The sequence below is a fragment of the Pelodiscus sinensis genome, chromosome 23 (assembly GCF_052426305.1).
Source record: "Pelodiscus sinensis isolate ZL-2025 chromosome 23, ASM5242630v1, whole genome shotgun sequence".
Classification (NCBI taxonomy): domain Eukaryota; kingdom Metazoa; phylum Chordata; order Testudines; family Trionychidae; genus Pelodiscus; species Pelodiscus sinensis.
In genome coordinates, this window is record NC_143074.1 from 1,095,953 (window position 1) to 1,109,996 (window position 14,044).

General features: G+C 65.1%; 2 protein-coding genes across 3 annotated transcripts in view; one reads left to right on the forward strand and one right to left on the reverse strand.

The window, feature by feature from the left end:
* Positions 1-100: 100 nt before the first annotated feature.
* On the forward strand, positions 101-10,069 carry LOC102445405 (ectonucleoside triphosphate diphosphohydrolase 8-like). Its single transcript, XM_075905838.2, has 9 exons — positions 101-232; positions 710-827; positions 1,270-1,420; positions 1,905-2,064; positions 2,443-2,673; positions 4,101-4,364; positions 5,471-5,581; positions 6,486-6,623; positions 9,663-10,069. The coding sequence occupies exons 1-9, from the start codon at positions 107-109 to the stop codon at positions 9,873-9,875; spliced, it is 1,512 nt and encodes a 503-aa protein (XP_075761953.2). The 5' UTR covers positions 101-106; the 3' UTR covers positions 9,876-10,069.
* Positions 10,070-12,626: 2,557 nt separating this feature from the next.
* Positions 12,627-14,044, reverse strand: part of LOC102445643 (ectonucleoside triphosphate diphosphohydrolase 8-like) — a 37,880-nt gene continuing 36,462 nt past the window's right edge. For both annotated transcript variants that reach the window (XM_075905846.2, XM_075905845.2), the window contains exons 9-10: positions 13,354-13,491; positions 12,627-13,014 (exon numbers count right to left, since the gene is read on the reverse strand). In XM_075905846.2, the coding sequence (XP_075761961.2) occupies positions 12,835-13,014; positions 13,354-13,491 (318 nt within the window). In that variant the 3' untranslated portion in view covers positions 12,627-12,834. The remainder of the gene's footprint in view (positions 13,015-13,353; positions 13,492-14,044) is intronic.

Below are 14,044 nucleotides of genomic sequence, written 5' to 3' on the forward strand. Positions count from 1 at the left end.
CGAGGCTGGAGCAGTGACCGGCGCCGCCAGCCTTGTCCTGAGCTCAAAGCGAACCCCGGGGCTGGCTGAAGACGTGACGTCTGCTTCGCCCCAGGTCGGTGCAGCAATGTGCCAGCCTCTGGCAGGCCGGGCTGTCCGGTGGCTCCTTGCAGTGGCTGCAGGTTCAGGCGTCGCTACCCTCGTCCTCATCCTTGTTCAAGTGAAGGACGTTCCTCTGCCGCCAAGAACCAAGGTAGGCGCCCGAGACCGGCCCGCCGCGCGGGGCCCTGCCCGAGACCGGCCCGCCGCGCGGGGCCCTGCCCGAGACCGGCCTGCCGCATAACTAAACGAGCCTCTCTTGGCCTTTATTCCTCCTTTCTCTTTTCAGCTCTCTCGGGCATCACGTGTTTCCTCTCCTCCGTCCTCCTCCCCCGGTTCCATGACCCTTCCCAGTTCTCTCTTTCATCCCTGTTTTTCCAAGACTCTTGCACAACTACCACGTCCTGATTTCCCAGCCTCCGGTAGCCGTGAAGAGGCCGCAGGTTTGTCCATTCACATGTCTCCAGGGCCTGAGAGCTCAGGGGGTTTCACTGCAGGGGTGAGACTTGGGTTTACTCCACTTCCTTGTTCACCGTGTAACTGCCACGGCAGACCCCAGGGATAGAAACCAAGACCTGGTGGAAGCCTGAATGTGCAGCGTGCTGTGACCCGTCTTCTCCACCCTCCTCAGTACGGGCTGGTGTTGGACGCCGGCTCCTCGCACACGGCTCTCTACGTCTACCAGTGGCCGGCCGGCAAGGAGAACGGCACCGGCATCGTCAGCCAGGCCGCGGCCTGCACCGTACCAGGTCGGTCGGCTGTTTCTCTCATGGCCGCTCTCGGGGGCGAAGGCAGCTGTGCTGCTGCCCTGCACGTGGCTGGCTCCGCCTAACCCGCCCCCTTCTGCCTGGTCGGCTCCTGGGAGAGCGGCTGGGCCATTCATCCCGGGAGGGGTTGCGCCAAGTCCGGGGGGAGACACCAGGGCGAATCTGGCCATTGGCGTGAATCTGGTGCGGCCCCGGGTGGCCTTTGCTGCTTAGCGGCCTGCAGCCGATAGCCGTGGACCAGCCCCACCTCTCCCGGGCCCGGTTAGAGCCCAGCGAGAGCGTTCTCCACCTCTTCCCTGCGCGCTGATGCCATCGGACCCCCGACCCTCCTCCGAGCTCTCCTGCCCCCGGGGCCAGGCCAGGGCAGCGCTGTCTGCCCCTGCCCCGCCCGGCTGAGCTCAGGTTCTCACTGGGATTGTTCCAGGCCCCGGGATCTCCAGTTACGCTGACGACCCTGCTGGGGCTGGGGCCAGCCTGAGGGCCTGTCTGGACACAGCCATGACGCTCATCCCCGCCAAGCAACAGCGAGAAACGCCCGCCTACCTCGGTGCCACCGCGGGCATGCGGCTGCTGAGGTACCCGCAGTGCCTGGCAGGGGCCGGCGGGCCGAAAGGGGGGCAGCGATGGCTTCGGGGTGGAGCTTGCAGTTCGCCAGAGGCTCAGGGGTGGCAGGGTGGCTAGTGTCAGTCCCCTGCGGTTTGGTGGGGGGTGTTTGGGGACAGGCCCCAGTCCGTGCGCCGCAGAGCGGGTCATGTTCTCCCGGTGCCTCTGAGCTGTGGCCTGGACAGTCCCGGGGGTCTTGCAGGGCCGGGCTCTCCCCATCGGGCCCCGTGCAGCGGGAGGGGCTGTGGCTGTAGTTCCCAGGGTACGTACCCGCAGCTGGTAGCTGGGCGTTAAGCACCCTCCTGGGAGCTGCTGCGCTGGGGGCCGGGCGCCGGGGTCCCAGTTGGCGCCCGGGGAGTTGTTGCGGGTTGTTACCCATAGGCTGCGATTGGATTGGGCCGTCGCTGCGGCTCAGAGCTCAGGGCCCAGTGGGGTCTCTCCCCTCGCCGTCCGCAGGGAGCAGAACAGCACGAAGGCCGACCTGGTCTTTGCCGAGGTCTCCAGGACCATCCGACAGTACCCGGTGGCTTTCCAGGGTGCTCAGATCCTCACTGGGAACGAGGAAGGGTCCTTTGGCTGGATCACGATCAACTACCTGCTGGAGACACTCGGCAAGGTCAGTGCCAGGGCGGGGGCTGGGCTGCTCCTCCGGGCCAGCTCATTTCACAGACATGCCCCTTTCTCTGGCTCCCGCCGCAGGGCAGGCGCAGGGCTGGTGGGACACGGGACAGACCCCTCGGGAGTGCAGGGGGCACCCGTCAGTAGATTCAGGGGGAGGGGGAGGGACTTGGAGGCCTCTGCTTTCCGATGAGACAGAGCTCGGGGGGCAGCCCTTGAGTGGCACGTGGTGTCCGAGGCCCCGCCTCCTAGTGCAAGAGTCACAGACGCTGGTGAGCAGCGATGCCGGGCGCTGCGTTCCTAGGGAGACGGGCGCCCTGCCCCGGCCCTCTGCTCCTAGCTCCAGGCCCCACGGAGACTGATCCATGGGGGGCAGTTCTCCTTCACAGGCGTGTGGACACACCCGGAGGCAGCCGCAGTGGTGGGAGCGCTGGACCTTGGAGGAGCCTCCACCCAGATAACGTTTCACCCTGGCCGTGCCGTCGAGGACAACAGCACCCAGGCGCTCTTCCGGCTGTACGGGGCCAGCTACTCGCTGTACACCCACAGCTACCTCTGCTACGGAGCAAGCCAAGCCCTGAGGAGGCTGCTGGCAGTCCTCCGAGAGGTATTCTCCCTAGACGGCCCCTTCCCCAGACCTGGGCTCCCCGGGGCTCAGCACCAGCCCGCTGGGTCCCACCCTGGCCCTGCCCTTTGGAGATTGCATCGGTGGCTGTACAGTGCGGCGCCAGGCAAAGCGGGTAATAACTTGGCATGTCACAGGGAACCCTGTGCCCATCAGCTCCTCACCCTTCGCCCCTGCGCTGCAGGAGGGAAGCGGGCAGGGGGGTCCCCCCGGAGGGGCCTCTGGCCGGCTTCTCAGAGCCAGTGGCACCTGCAGCTCCCGCTGAGCACCCCTAGAAGGGTGCCTAGGACTGAGGAGCTGGCCTGGGGCGTCCAAGGTTGGGCTTGTTCCCGCTCCAGGAGTCTGCAGCCAGAGTGGGTAGAGCCTGAGTTCTCCTGGTGCTCAGCGCCCCGGCCTGGGGCTGGGGATGAGCACAGCTCGGAGCCTTAGCCCGCTCCATGGCCCCACGCCACCCCACTTCCGCCCACCAGTCTGCAGCTTCCCTGCCCACGGAGCCTGGACCTGCTGCTCGTGGGCGAGTCACAGGGAGACCAGACGCCCCCTCGGTTGTTCGGCGGGACCCTGGTGCAGGGCCGCGTGCGAGCTGTCCAGGGCCCTCTGTCAAGGGTGGCTGCTGAGCTGCGACAGACACAGCCTTGGGGAGGGGCCGAGCGGGGCCCCTTGCACCCAACAGGCAAGACGTCTGGCAGGAGACTCCTGCAGGAGGAGGTTGGCGGCCGCCAAGAGGCCCTTGTTTTTGGGGCGGGGGGCTGAGGCCCGGTGGGACGTGGCCTGTTGCGGTGACTCGGCCGTGAGGGGGGAGCAGCCCCCGGTTTGCTGACTCGGCCCCTGGTACCTGCTGGACGAAACGCGTGAGGGTGCAGGGCAAAATGCCGGGGGGCCAGCGTGTTTTGTAAAGAGGAATCGGCACCTGCCTCTGCCCCCCCAGGCTCTGCCCCTGAGATCTACCAGGAGCCCGGCCTGAGATTGTCCATTCGGGTGCCCATGTGCAAGCCCCAGGGGATCCGTGGCAAGCCCAGCCCCTCCCCCCCGCCTGGGGATCTCCGGCGAGGAGGCTCTGGCTGACCCTGACCCTCCCCTCGATGGTCTCCCAAAGGAGCCAGGCGGGGGGATGCAGCCTCCTAGGCCAGCCCTCGTGCTGCTGCGAGGGCCCGGGGTGCACGGCCTGCAGGAGCAGAGCAGGGCGGCTCAGGCTCACCGTGATTCTGCCCCCGCCCCATCCAGAAGTTTCATTTCTGCTCTGGCGGCTGCCAACGGGCCAGGCCCGGAGGGGCTGTTCCCGCCAGGGTGGCCGGCTGCTCGCGGTCCGGCGTGCCTGGGGCTGCCCCCGGCTTTCTCCGCTGTGGGACCTTCCTGTGGCTTGTGTGCCTGGGGCCAGGGCGGTGGCTGATGGGCTCCCCTCTCCCTAGGAGAACCCCTCCCTGCAGCTCTCCCACCCGTGCTACCCCCGGGGCTACGAGGAGAACGTCACCGCCGCTGCCCTGTATGCCAGTCCCTGCGTCCCAGCACCAGCTGCCCAGGACCCCCAGCAGGTGCTCACGGTGCGGGGCACGGGGGCCCCGGCGGAGTGCAGGCGGGCCGTCCGGAAACTCTTCAACTTCACCGCCTGCGGGGCCAACAGGACGTGCGGGTTCAACGGGGTCTACCAGCCGCCGGCGCACGGGCAGTTCTTTGTAAGGAGCCGTCACCCCTCCGCTCCGGCTGCGCTGGTGGGAGCCGGGTTAAGGGGGCGGAGGGCCCCGGGACCTCGGGGGTGCTGTGGGGGGACATTCTCCTTGGGGGCAAAGGGCAAGTGTCTGAAGGGCAGGATCAGCCCTGATGCGCAGAACCAGCTGTTGCTGCATCTCTCGTGGCATTTCCCTCCCGAGGGGGCGAGGCGCCGATGCCTGGCTGGGCGCGAGGGGCCGCGCGGGGGCGCGTTACGGGCTTAGCTCTGGCCGCCTGGGAAAGGGAAGTAGCTGCGTTGTCCGCACGGACAAGGAGAAAAGGTTCAAGTTGGCGCCAGACTCTAACTCAGCCTGGGGAAGGCAGGGCCCAGCCTGGCCTTGACGTGTGCCGTGGCGGGGCCAGGCAGGACTGCAGCCTCTGGCAGGATGACAGCGAGTCATGGGCGCCCCACGGACCCCAGGTCTGTCCGGCTGGCCTGTGCAGGCCCCCGCCGCCGCGTCTACGCCGAGGCCCTGACGTGCTGGTGCAGGCAGACTTCCCTGGGTTCAGACCAGGCCGCCTGGCTGAACCGGCGTTGACTGGACCTGGCTAACACTAAACCAAAGGAAGGGCCTTGAAGAGCAGTCGGCGCGGCCCCGGGCCCAGACTCCGCACCACGTCCCCACGCCGAGGGGCCTTGGGGCAGCGCCTGCCAGCGCGGCAGAGCCGACGTACCGTGGGCACGTGACTCCGCACGGACCCTTCGCCTCAGGCCCGAGCTCAGCCCAGAGCCGCTCTGGTCTGGAGCAGCCAGCCGCTGGCGTGCTCGCCTGGCCGCCTCCGAAGGGCCGTGGGACGCACCCTCAGCCCCGCCCCGGTCAGCTCTCTGGGCTCCGCTGGCCCAGCCTGCACGTCCCTCCTCCCAGGCTGGCTAGTAGGCTCGTGCTGTGCTCTGCTCCACATCCAGCGCCCATTGCTGGGTGCCAGTGCCCTGCCCAGAGGAGGGTGGGGGGAGGCCCCGTGTCCTTGGGTCAGGGGAGCTGGGTTCTGGAGGGGCCGGGCTGACCTCCCTGGCCTGCGGGAGGTGTCGCCGAGGGCTGCCTGCCTGGCTAACCTGCTCTCCGCTTTTAAGGCCTTTTCTGGATTTTATTCCGTCTTCCACTTTCTGAACCTGACCAGCGGGCAGCCCCTGAGTGACGTCCAAGCCACCGTCGAGCGCTTCTGTGCCAAGGAGTGGAGGGAGGTGAGACCCCAGGGAGCAGCTGGGCAGTGCCAGGATCGAGCAGCCAGGGGCCCAGGAAGCGAGAGCACACGAGGGGGCCAGTGGCCCTTCCCGGGATGTTCTGTGCGGGGGGAGCCTTGGCTTGGGCCGCAGGGTGGGGGACAGACCTGTAGTGTTCTGGTCCCCATCCCGCTGGGACTGCTCCGCCCTGGCAGGTGCCTGGCACGTCGCCACACGCTGCAGCGCTGACTCGTCCTTTCCCTCCGGCACCCCGCGTCTGGCCGAGGCGGGATCCAGCCATGCTCGGGCTGGCTGGGGGCGAGGAGGGATGAGCAGAGGGGCTGTGGAGAGGGGATTGCAAAGCCTGGCTCCAGCAGAGAGGAAACCACGGAGCTGGAGCCAGCAAGGGCTGCGCTGGCTCCGCCTTGGCTGCGCCTGTGAGCCCCGTCACTTGTGGGAGGCAGCCAGGGCTGTGCATAGGGCGGGGGAGGCAGGCGTGGGAGGGAGGCCCCTCTGCGAGGCGCTGTCGTGAGAAGGGATCAGAGGCCTGTCGGCAGGTGGCTGGAAGCAGCGAGCTCCAGCAGGCTCTAGGGGGATCTTCTGGGGAAACCCTCTGGCCTGCTCCTGTCTCTCCTGCCGAACCAGGGCTCAGACCCGTCACCCTGCCCTGGGCCCGAAGTCCGAGGGTCTCGGCCAGTGAGTGCAGGCAGGGCAGGGCCCACGGCTCAGGGATGGGATAGAGCCCTAGGTCCCTCACCTGGATCTGGCCCAGGCTGGTAGTGCCTGGGGGGGCCTGGCTAGGGGCAGAAATGGCAGGTCTGCGGGTGCCGGGGGGCCTTGCTGACTGTGTCTTGCTGGAGGAGTCCCAGTGGGGGCAGGGTCTCCATGGGAACAGCAGGCTTGCATTGACCCCCCATGTGCGCAGGTGCAGGCGATGCGTCCTGCACTGAACAAGACCCGCCTGCAGGACTACTGCGGTGCCAGCACCTACATCCTCACCCTCCTGCTGCAAGGCTACAAGTTCTCCAACCAGACCTGGAGCAACATCCAGTTCCGCCAGCAGGTAGGTCCACTGTGCGCAGCCTGCGTCGTCCCCCCAAGTGGATCTGTCCCTGCGGGCAGCCCAGGGAAATCAGGCCCCGGTGCCCTGCGCAGTCTGCTCCCTGCTCCCCCGGCCCAGCCTGGGGCCTGGAAGAACTCTTCTGTTACCTTTGCACGCGCGTGGCCAGCGGGGGAGGACCCAGACCACTGGCAAAAGGCCAGTGCAGGGGAAGGAGGAGAATCCAGGGGACCAGACAGATCAGCCTCCCCTCCATCCCTGGAAAACCATGGAGCAGGTCCTCCAGGAATCCGTTCTGAAAGCCTTGGAGCCCGGGATGTGAAATCCCGGTTAACGAGAAATGTTGCATTTAAACGGTTAAGCGGGATCCCACGGGTGGAGGAGCTGCTCCAGCATGACCGGGGGGTGGGGGCTGCCAGTTACCAGTGGGGGTGATGCTTACCATGTAACCAGTTACCCATTCGCAGCCTACATGGAGGAAAGGCAGGTGACCAGAAACAGTCAGCACGGGCAACCGAGGGCAAGTCCTGCTGGCCGAGCTGATTGCCTGCTCGGATGAGCTCACTGGCTCTCGCCATGGGGACGGCGAGGGATAGACGCTGTACCTTGCCTTTAGCAAAGCTTCTGCAATGGCCTCGCACTGGACTCTTGCCAGTGAATTAAAGAGCCCGGCCTGCAGGGCGGGTAGAAAGCTGGCTAGTGTCGGGCTCAACGGGGAGTGATCAATGGCTCAATATCTGGTTTGCAGCCATTATCGAGGAGTGGCCTGGGACCAGTCTGGGGCCGGTTTTGATATTAATGAGCTGGCTGAGGGGATGGATTGCACCCTCGGCAAGTGTGCGGCTGACACTGAGCTGGGGGAGGGGTAGATACGCTGGAGGGCAGGGATCGGCATTGGAGGATTGGGCCACAAGGAATCTGATGAGGTTCAACGAGGACAAGTGCCGAGTCCTGCGACAGGCTGGGGAGCGACTGGCTGAGCAGCAGTTCAGCAGTAAAGGACCTGGGGATTGCAGGGGGTGAGAAGGCTAACAGCATATTCGGGTGCATTAGGAGGAGCACTGCCAGCAGATGCAGGGAAGTGATTATTCCCCTTTATTCGACCACATCTGGAGTATTGTGTCCAGTTCTGGGCCCCCCACTACAGAAGGATGTGGACGCATTGGAGAGGGTCCAGCGGAGGCAACCAGAATGAGGCGGGGGCTGGAGCATATGATTTATGAGGAGAGGCTGAGGGAGTTGGGCTTAGTCTGCAGAAGAGAAGAGTGAGGGGGGATTTGAGAGCAGCCTTCCCTGAAGGGGGGTTCCAAAGAGGATGGAGCCAGGCAGAGCCGGTTTATGCACAAGCTAAGTAAACTAAAGTTTAGGGCCTTCAGATTGTGAGGGGCCCCTAAAAGCAGAAATATTCCCAGGTGCAGTTTCGCCTGTGTCCCTTACTGGCAGCTTAACACGTTTCTTTGGTAGCGCTCTGGGGCCTTTCGAATGTGACACATCTCAGGGCCTCAGCACGTCTTAATCCCGCCGTGGGGCTATTCTCAGAGGTGGCAGACGACAGAACCAGGAGCAAGGGAGGTGATTTACCTCCAGTGGCAGGGGCGAGGTCTAGGTTAGATATGAGGAAAACCCCTTTCCCAGGGAGGGTGGGAAGCCCTGGGCTGGGTTCCCTAGGGAGGGGGTCGAATCTCCACCCCAGAGGTGTTGGAGTCCCGGCATGACCAAGCCCTGGCTGGGCTGATTGAGTTGGGCTTGGTCCTGCTTTGGGCAGGGGGCTGGACTCCAGGACCCCTGAGGGCTCTTCCCGCTGTAATCTGTGATTCTTCCTTTCCCTGCCATGGGGCAGTGCAGCCCACTGGGGCTCTCGCTTTTGGCTTACTGCTGCCATCCAGTGGCTGCCCAGCTTCACGGCATGATTGTATTTGGATGGTGCCATCTGGAAAAAAGTTCTCCCTCTCCCTCCCCCCCTCGCCCCCAGCCAAAGAAATGGGGAATTTGGAAAGGCCATTGCGTCACCCTGCCGGCTACAATTCCCCTGCAGCCACTGCAGGTTCGTCCGTCCCTAGGCGCGTTTGCTAGGCGGCTGCCCCAGCCCCGAAGGCCTGTCCCTCTCGCTCCCATAATGCCAGCCGGACCCACAGGGCAGGTGAGGCAGCCAGGAGACAGGAGCCCAAGCTCCCCTGTACGTCCTGTAACCCAGCCCTGATGAACAAGGGCAGGAAAAGGCTCTCGCACGTGTCCTCCTTCCGGGGGCAAAGGCGGTCCCAGCAAATGGAGTGTCTGGGCATTGGGTCCCAATGCAGCTCAGCGGCGCTGGGCCACATGCAGCAGGCTGGTGGGTTCAGCTGGACAGGCCCCATGTCCGCCCCAGCTCTGTGGGCCTAGATCCTGCAGTTGGGCAGATTGTGGCCAGGATGCGATTTCTGCGTGGAGGACAGGGCAGTTATCCCTTGTCCCTTGCCGCTGCCCTAGGCCCGCCCTGGGCCGCGTGGGCTGATCTGGTCTGGCAGCTCAATGGAGAGTGTCTGAACAAACCCAGTAAAGCAGCCGGCCCCCCACGCTGCGGAGATCCTGTCCACGTCTCTCCGGCACTGGGGCTTCGCACTCGCGTGGCACGCTGCATTCCCGTGCCCAGTGGGGGGAGGGCTTCATGCAGCCGGGACAGCTGGAGGTTTTGGGCGGGCTTTGCTGCTCTGGGGGACGTGGCAGCTGGGTGCTGCCTGGACCCCTCCGCTGCTGTGTGACCGGTAGCTTTCCGGATTAACAGCTGCTCGAGCCCCCTGCTCCTGGCTGTCGCGACCCTCAGGTGTTCAAGGTGCCAGGGCGGGTTTGAGAGCGGCAGTGGGGGCGGGGAGCTGTGGGGCTGGCGAGGACTCCAGGACAGGTCTCAGGACCGGGCAAGGGCTCCAGGGCAGGCTGGGGGGGCTCTGGGACGGGCTCTGAGGCCTGCGTGCATGAGAACAGGCGTGTGCTGCATTGGTGCAAACCACTGAAGAAGGCTCCCGCCCAGCCCAGTGGCCCCGCCAGACTCCTGCTTTCTCCCTTCAGGTGGCTGCTGTGGACGTGGGCTGGAGCCTGGGCTACATGCTGAACCTCACGAACGCCGTCCCCACGGAGGCTCCCGAGCGGGTGAAGGGGCAGCGGCCGGCCCTGTGGGCAGCGGCTGTGCTCACCGCCTGCCTGACGCTGGCCCTGCTCCTCTGGTCCAGCCTGGCTCTGTGCTACCAGAGGCGCTTTGCCACTTACGAGACGATGCTGTAGCCTTGGGCCAGGGCCCTGCTGTCGGACGGAGCCAGGCGGCCTCCTCTGGCCGTCGGGCAGGCCCTGGGGCCGTGCCGTGGGCAGCCCGGTGACCCCGCGAGCTGCTGGGCCGGGGTCGGGAATGGCAGGTTTGAAGGATGAGCTGCGCTGCTGGCCCATGGCTGACACTTCCCAGTAAAACCTCAGCTCTGTGAGCCGGGCTGGCTTCCTGCTCTTCCTCCCTCCACGTGCGCAGCCCCCCACCTCCGCAGCCCCCACGCACACAGGCAGCTTCGTGCGCACATGTGCACCTTCGCACATGCACCTTCACACGCACACATGCCTCTGCGCACACACGCACCTGTGCACAGGCACCGTCGCACACACACACGCACCTGCGCACACGCAGGCACCTTCGTGTACACACGTGCACCTCCGCACACACACCTTCGCACACACCTCCGCACACGCAGGCAGCGTCTTGTGCACATGTGCCTCTCCGCACACGCACCTTTGCGCGCACACACACACACACACGCCTCTGCGCACACACGCACCTGCGCACACGCAGGCACCTTCGTGTACACACGTGCACCTCCGCACACTCACCTTCGCACACACCTCCGCACACGCAGGCAGCGTCTTGTGCACATGTGCCTCTCCACACGCACCTTCGCACACACACATGCACCTTTGCACACACCTGCGCGCACACATGCACCTATGCACATGCTCCTTCGCATGCACACGCACCTACGCCCATGCACACACATATGCCTCTGCACACACACATGCACCTCTGTGCACACATGCCCCTTCGCAGATACACACGCACACTCCCAGCCCTGCCCGTGTGCCTAGTGTGGGGAGGTGCACGTCACTGGCTCCTAGGGAGGGTGGCTCTGTGGTTCTGGCCCAGGCCCTGGTTTGGGGAGCCCTGAGTTCTGCTGAGTCACGATGTGACCCGGGGCCACCAACTGGAAACGTTTCCAAAGCGGCCAGTGCTCAGGGCGCGTCGCCTGTGCGTACGAGCGTCACCCGTCCCGGCGGGCTGGGGGACGTGCACTCGGGGGGCCTGGCGTGCTCCTGCCGGTCCCGGGGGCTGTGCGAGCGCCTCTTCCTGGGGCCTTGGCCTCGTGGCAGAGGCTGGTCTTGTATCCCCTGGTGACCTGCTCAGCGTCGTCGCTTCCTGCAGGGCTGATCCTATTCCCCCCCCACTCTGCCGCCGCACGGCTCACCCGCTAACTCACCGACAGACACATGCACTTTCCTCCCGCATGCCCCACTGTGCTGCTTTTCCAGCCTCACGGAGGGAGGCTGCAGCCACTGGCCCAGACTACCTTGTCCTTTACTGCTTGTTTAGATCTGCCCAGAGACCTGTAGAGACAAATTGGCTCCTGCATTGTGTGTGTGCCACAAAAGTGCACCTAAATCCCCTCTCTGCACACGCCAGCCCTGGGTGGGAGGGGAGCCGTTGCCCCGATGCTCTGGAAGTGTGAGAGGGGCGTTGGGCCGATGACACCCTGACGCTTTGTGTCGCCAGCTCGGCTCCTAGCAACATACGTTTGTCCAAACGTCTTGTGTCTGCCGGGGTCTTCTGGGACGGCCGGGCGGCGCGTTGGCCACCTCGCCTTTTCTGATCCGTGCGCTGAGATGAGATTAGCTGTAGCCCCCGCGAGGCCTGAGCCGGGTCCCCAGTATCAAGTGACACAGTGGCCAATGTTCATGGCCAGACCCGACCCTCCCAGGGCGGTTTAGCTTTGGTGCCGTTTGTGTCTCTGCACCGTGTTCTTTGCACTTGAAGCGGCGGCAGCGAGCGCAGCCCAAGCAGCCCGTGGGAATGTGCCACTACCCAGCCCCGTCTTCCTCCCTTAATGTACACAAACGCTACGTGCATGCCCAGGGGCAGCCACTAAATTACGGGCCCTTTCCAAGGATGAGCCAGCTGGCATCCAGCATAGTGGAGTTGTGACAAACGCTTCAAGCAGCCGGAAGGCCCCGTCCCAGAGGGCTTCTGGGGGAGGAGGGTAGGCGCTGGTGGGTGAGCACGGCAGGAAAACAAAGCAGAATAGGGTTGCCAGTTTTGCTTGGACGTGTTCCTGGAGGTTTCATCACACCAGAGGGTAGGGCTGCCCATTAATCATTCAGCCGGGAGGGCTGGCACGCTGAGCCAAGGAACAATGGTCCCTCTCATTTTTTCCATCCATGTGCATAATAAATTTTTTATGTGCACCGAGGCATGCGGATGGACACCACCAATAGACACACACGTTGCCAGCTGTGGGTGCTCTGCCAGGCGGCTGGGTGGCACCTGAATTTCTCCTAGGGGCCCACCCAAGCGCCCAGTTTGAAGGGAACGCTGCCGAGGAAGCGTGCGCCTGGTGCGAAAGGCTCCGACAGCCATGGCTCCCTGAGGCCTTGGCTCCACGGAAGGAGGTTGCCAGCTCAGAGGCAGGGGCATTGCGGTCTGACCCAAGAGGCTCGAGCCCCTTCCCCAGCTGACGACAAGTCCTGACTCCAGAGCGAGCTCTGAATCCAGCAGGCCCCAGGAGTCCGGACACGTGGGCTTATTGGACAAAGGTTAATGCAGCCTGTTCCTGTGCCGCTGGGAATTGGCTGAAGGCCTCAAGTAACCTGGCCCGGGCTGGGCTCTCCCGCCAGATTTTGACAGGTACTTGGCCACCTGAAGATGCAGTCAGGCACCTAATAGCCTCCAGCTCCTATGACACCAAGGGGAGTCAGGCAATTCAAAACCCGGCAGTGCCAGTGGCCTGATTAGGTGGCTAGCTCCCTGAGAGCGCCAAGCTCCAGGAGAGCGGCTCGCAAGTGCGGGGGCCTAGTTCAAAGCTTGCTGGGGGTCAGTTATGTTCCGGGGGGCCCCAGCCCTGAGTCCCCAGTTCACAGGAGACTAAGGCCTGGGATTGGCAGTGGGGGTGAGGGGCGCGGCCTGGCTAAGCGGTGCTCCTGCCGGATGCTCCCGCTACAGGATGTAGATGAGCAGGCCGACGAGGCAGAATGCCAGAGTCAGGACGATGAAGAAGATGGCGGCGGCCCACAGGCCGTGTGGCTGTCCTCTCACTTGCTCCGGCGCCTCCGCCGGGATCATGCTGGAGAGGTTCAGCATGTAGCCCAGGGTCCAGCCGATGTCCGTGTTCGCCGCCTGCCCAGGGAAAGCACACCCTGGTAAGAAGGGCAGGGCTGCTCCCCCAGGGAGCCGGGGGGCCCGGACTCCGGAGCGGCAGCATGGGCAGTAGCAGGTAGCTGAGTCTCTGATGGGCACACGGGACAGGCTGCCCTTGCCCTGCACCACAGCAGCGAGCCCTCGGGTTCCCCACCCACCCAGGGGAGTGGACAGCACAGAACCCCTTGGGAGTTTGGCCACCCTGGGCCCAGTCGGCCCCGGACCCAGGCTGAGCTGGGGCAGGAAGCCAAAGGGCTGAAGTGCGCCCCCACCTGAGCCCAGAGCTGGCCGAGGTGATTCCTCCGCCCCGCCCCCTACCTTCATCTGGAACCTGATGCTGCTCCAGCTGCTCTGGTTGAACTTGTAGGCATCCAGCAGGAGCACCAGGATGTAGTTGGCGTTGGCGCAGTACTCGCGCAGCCACTGCGCCCTCTCTCGGGGGTAGCTGGATTGCAGCTGGGGGGACACGCCGCCCGTGAGGGCGGGGACGTTAACTCCCAGCGGGCAGCGCTCCGAGCTCCTGGCAGAGCCCTGGCATCGCGCCGGCACAGACAGACGCTCGCCCTGGGACCAGGCGGGTCGTTCACCACTCGACGTGGGTGGCAGGGCCATGACCTCTCTGTCTCGCATGGGCCTGCTTGCTCCAGCCCTGGCTGGGCACCAGTGCCCACAGCAGCCCCTCGGGCAAGCCGGCTCTGGGCACGTGGCCCCTGGGCACAGACGATTGTCCTGGTGCCGACTGGGCCAGTCCCCCGTTGGCCACCCAGGGCGGTTTCTGCGGGCGGGAGATGGTGCCTTTTGCTGGGACTGCACCAGCAGGACTTTGGGACCGACAGATGCGCTGCCTCCCACCCCCGTAGGGGCCTGCCGCTCCCACCAGCCTGGGGGAGCCACTGGGCCTCGGGACTGAGCCTGCGCCCCTGGGGGCAGCTCAGAGCAGGGATCCGTGGCCTGTGGCTGCTCCCAGGGCACTGAGCTTGGTGATCCCACCTACCCCTTCAATGCCCTG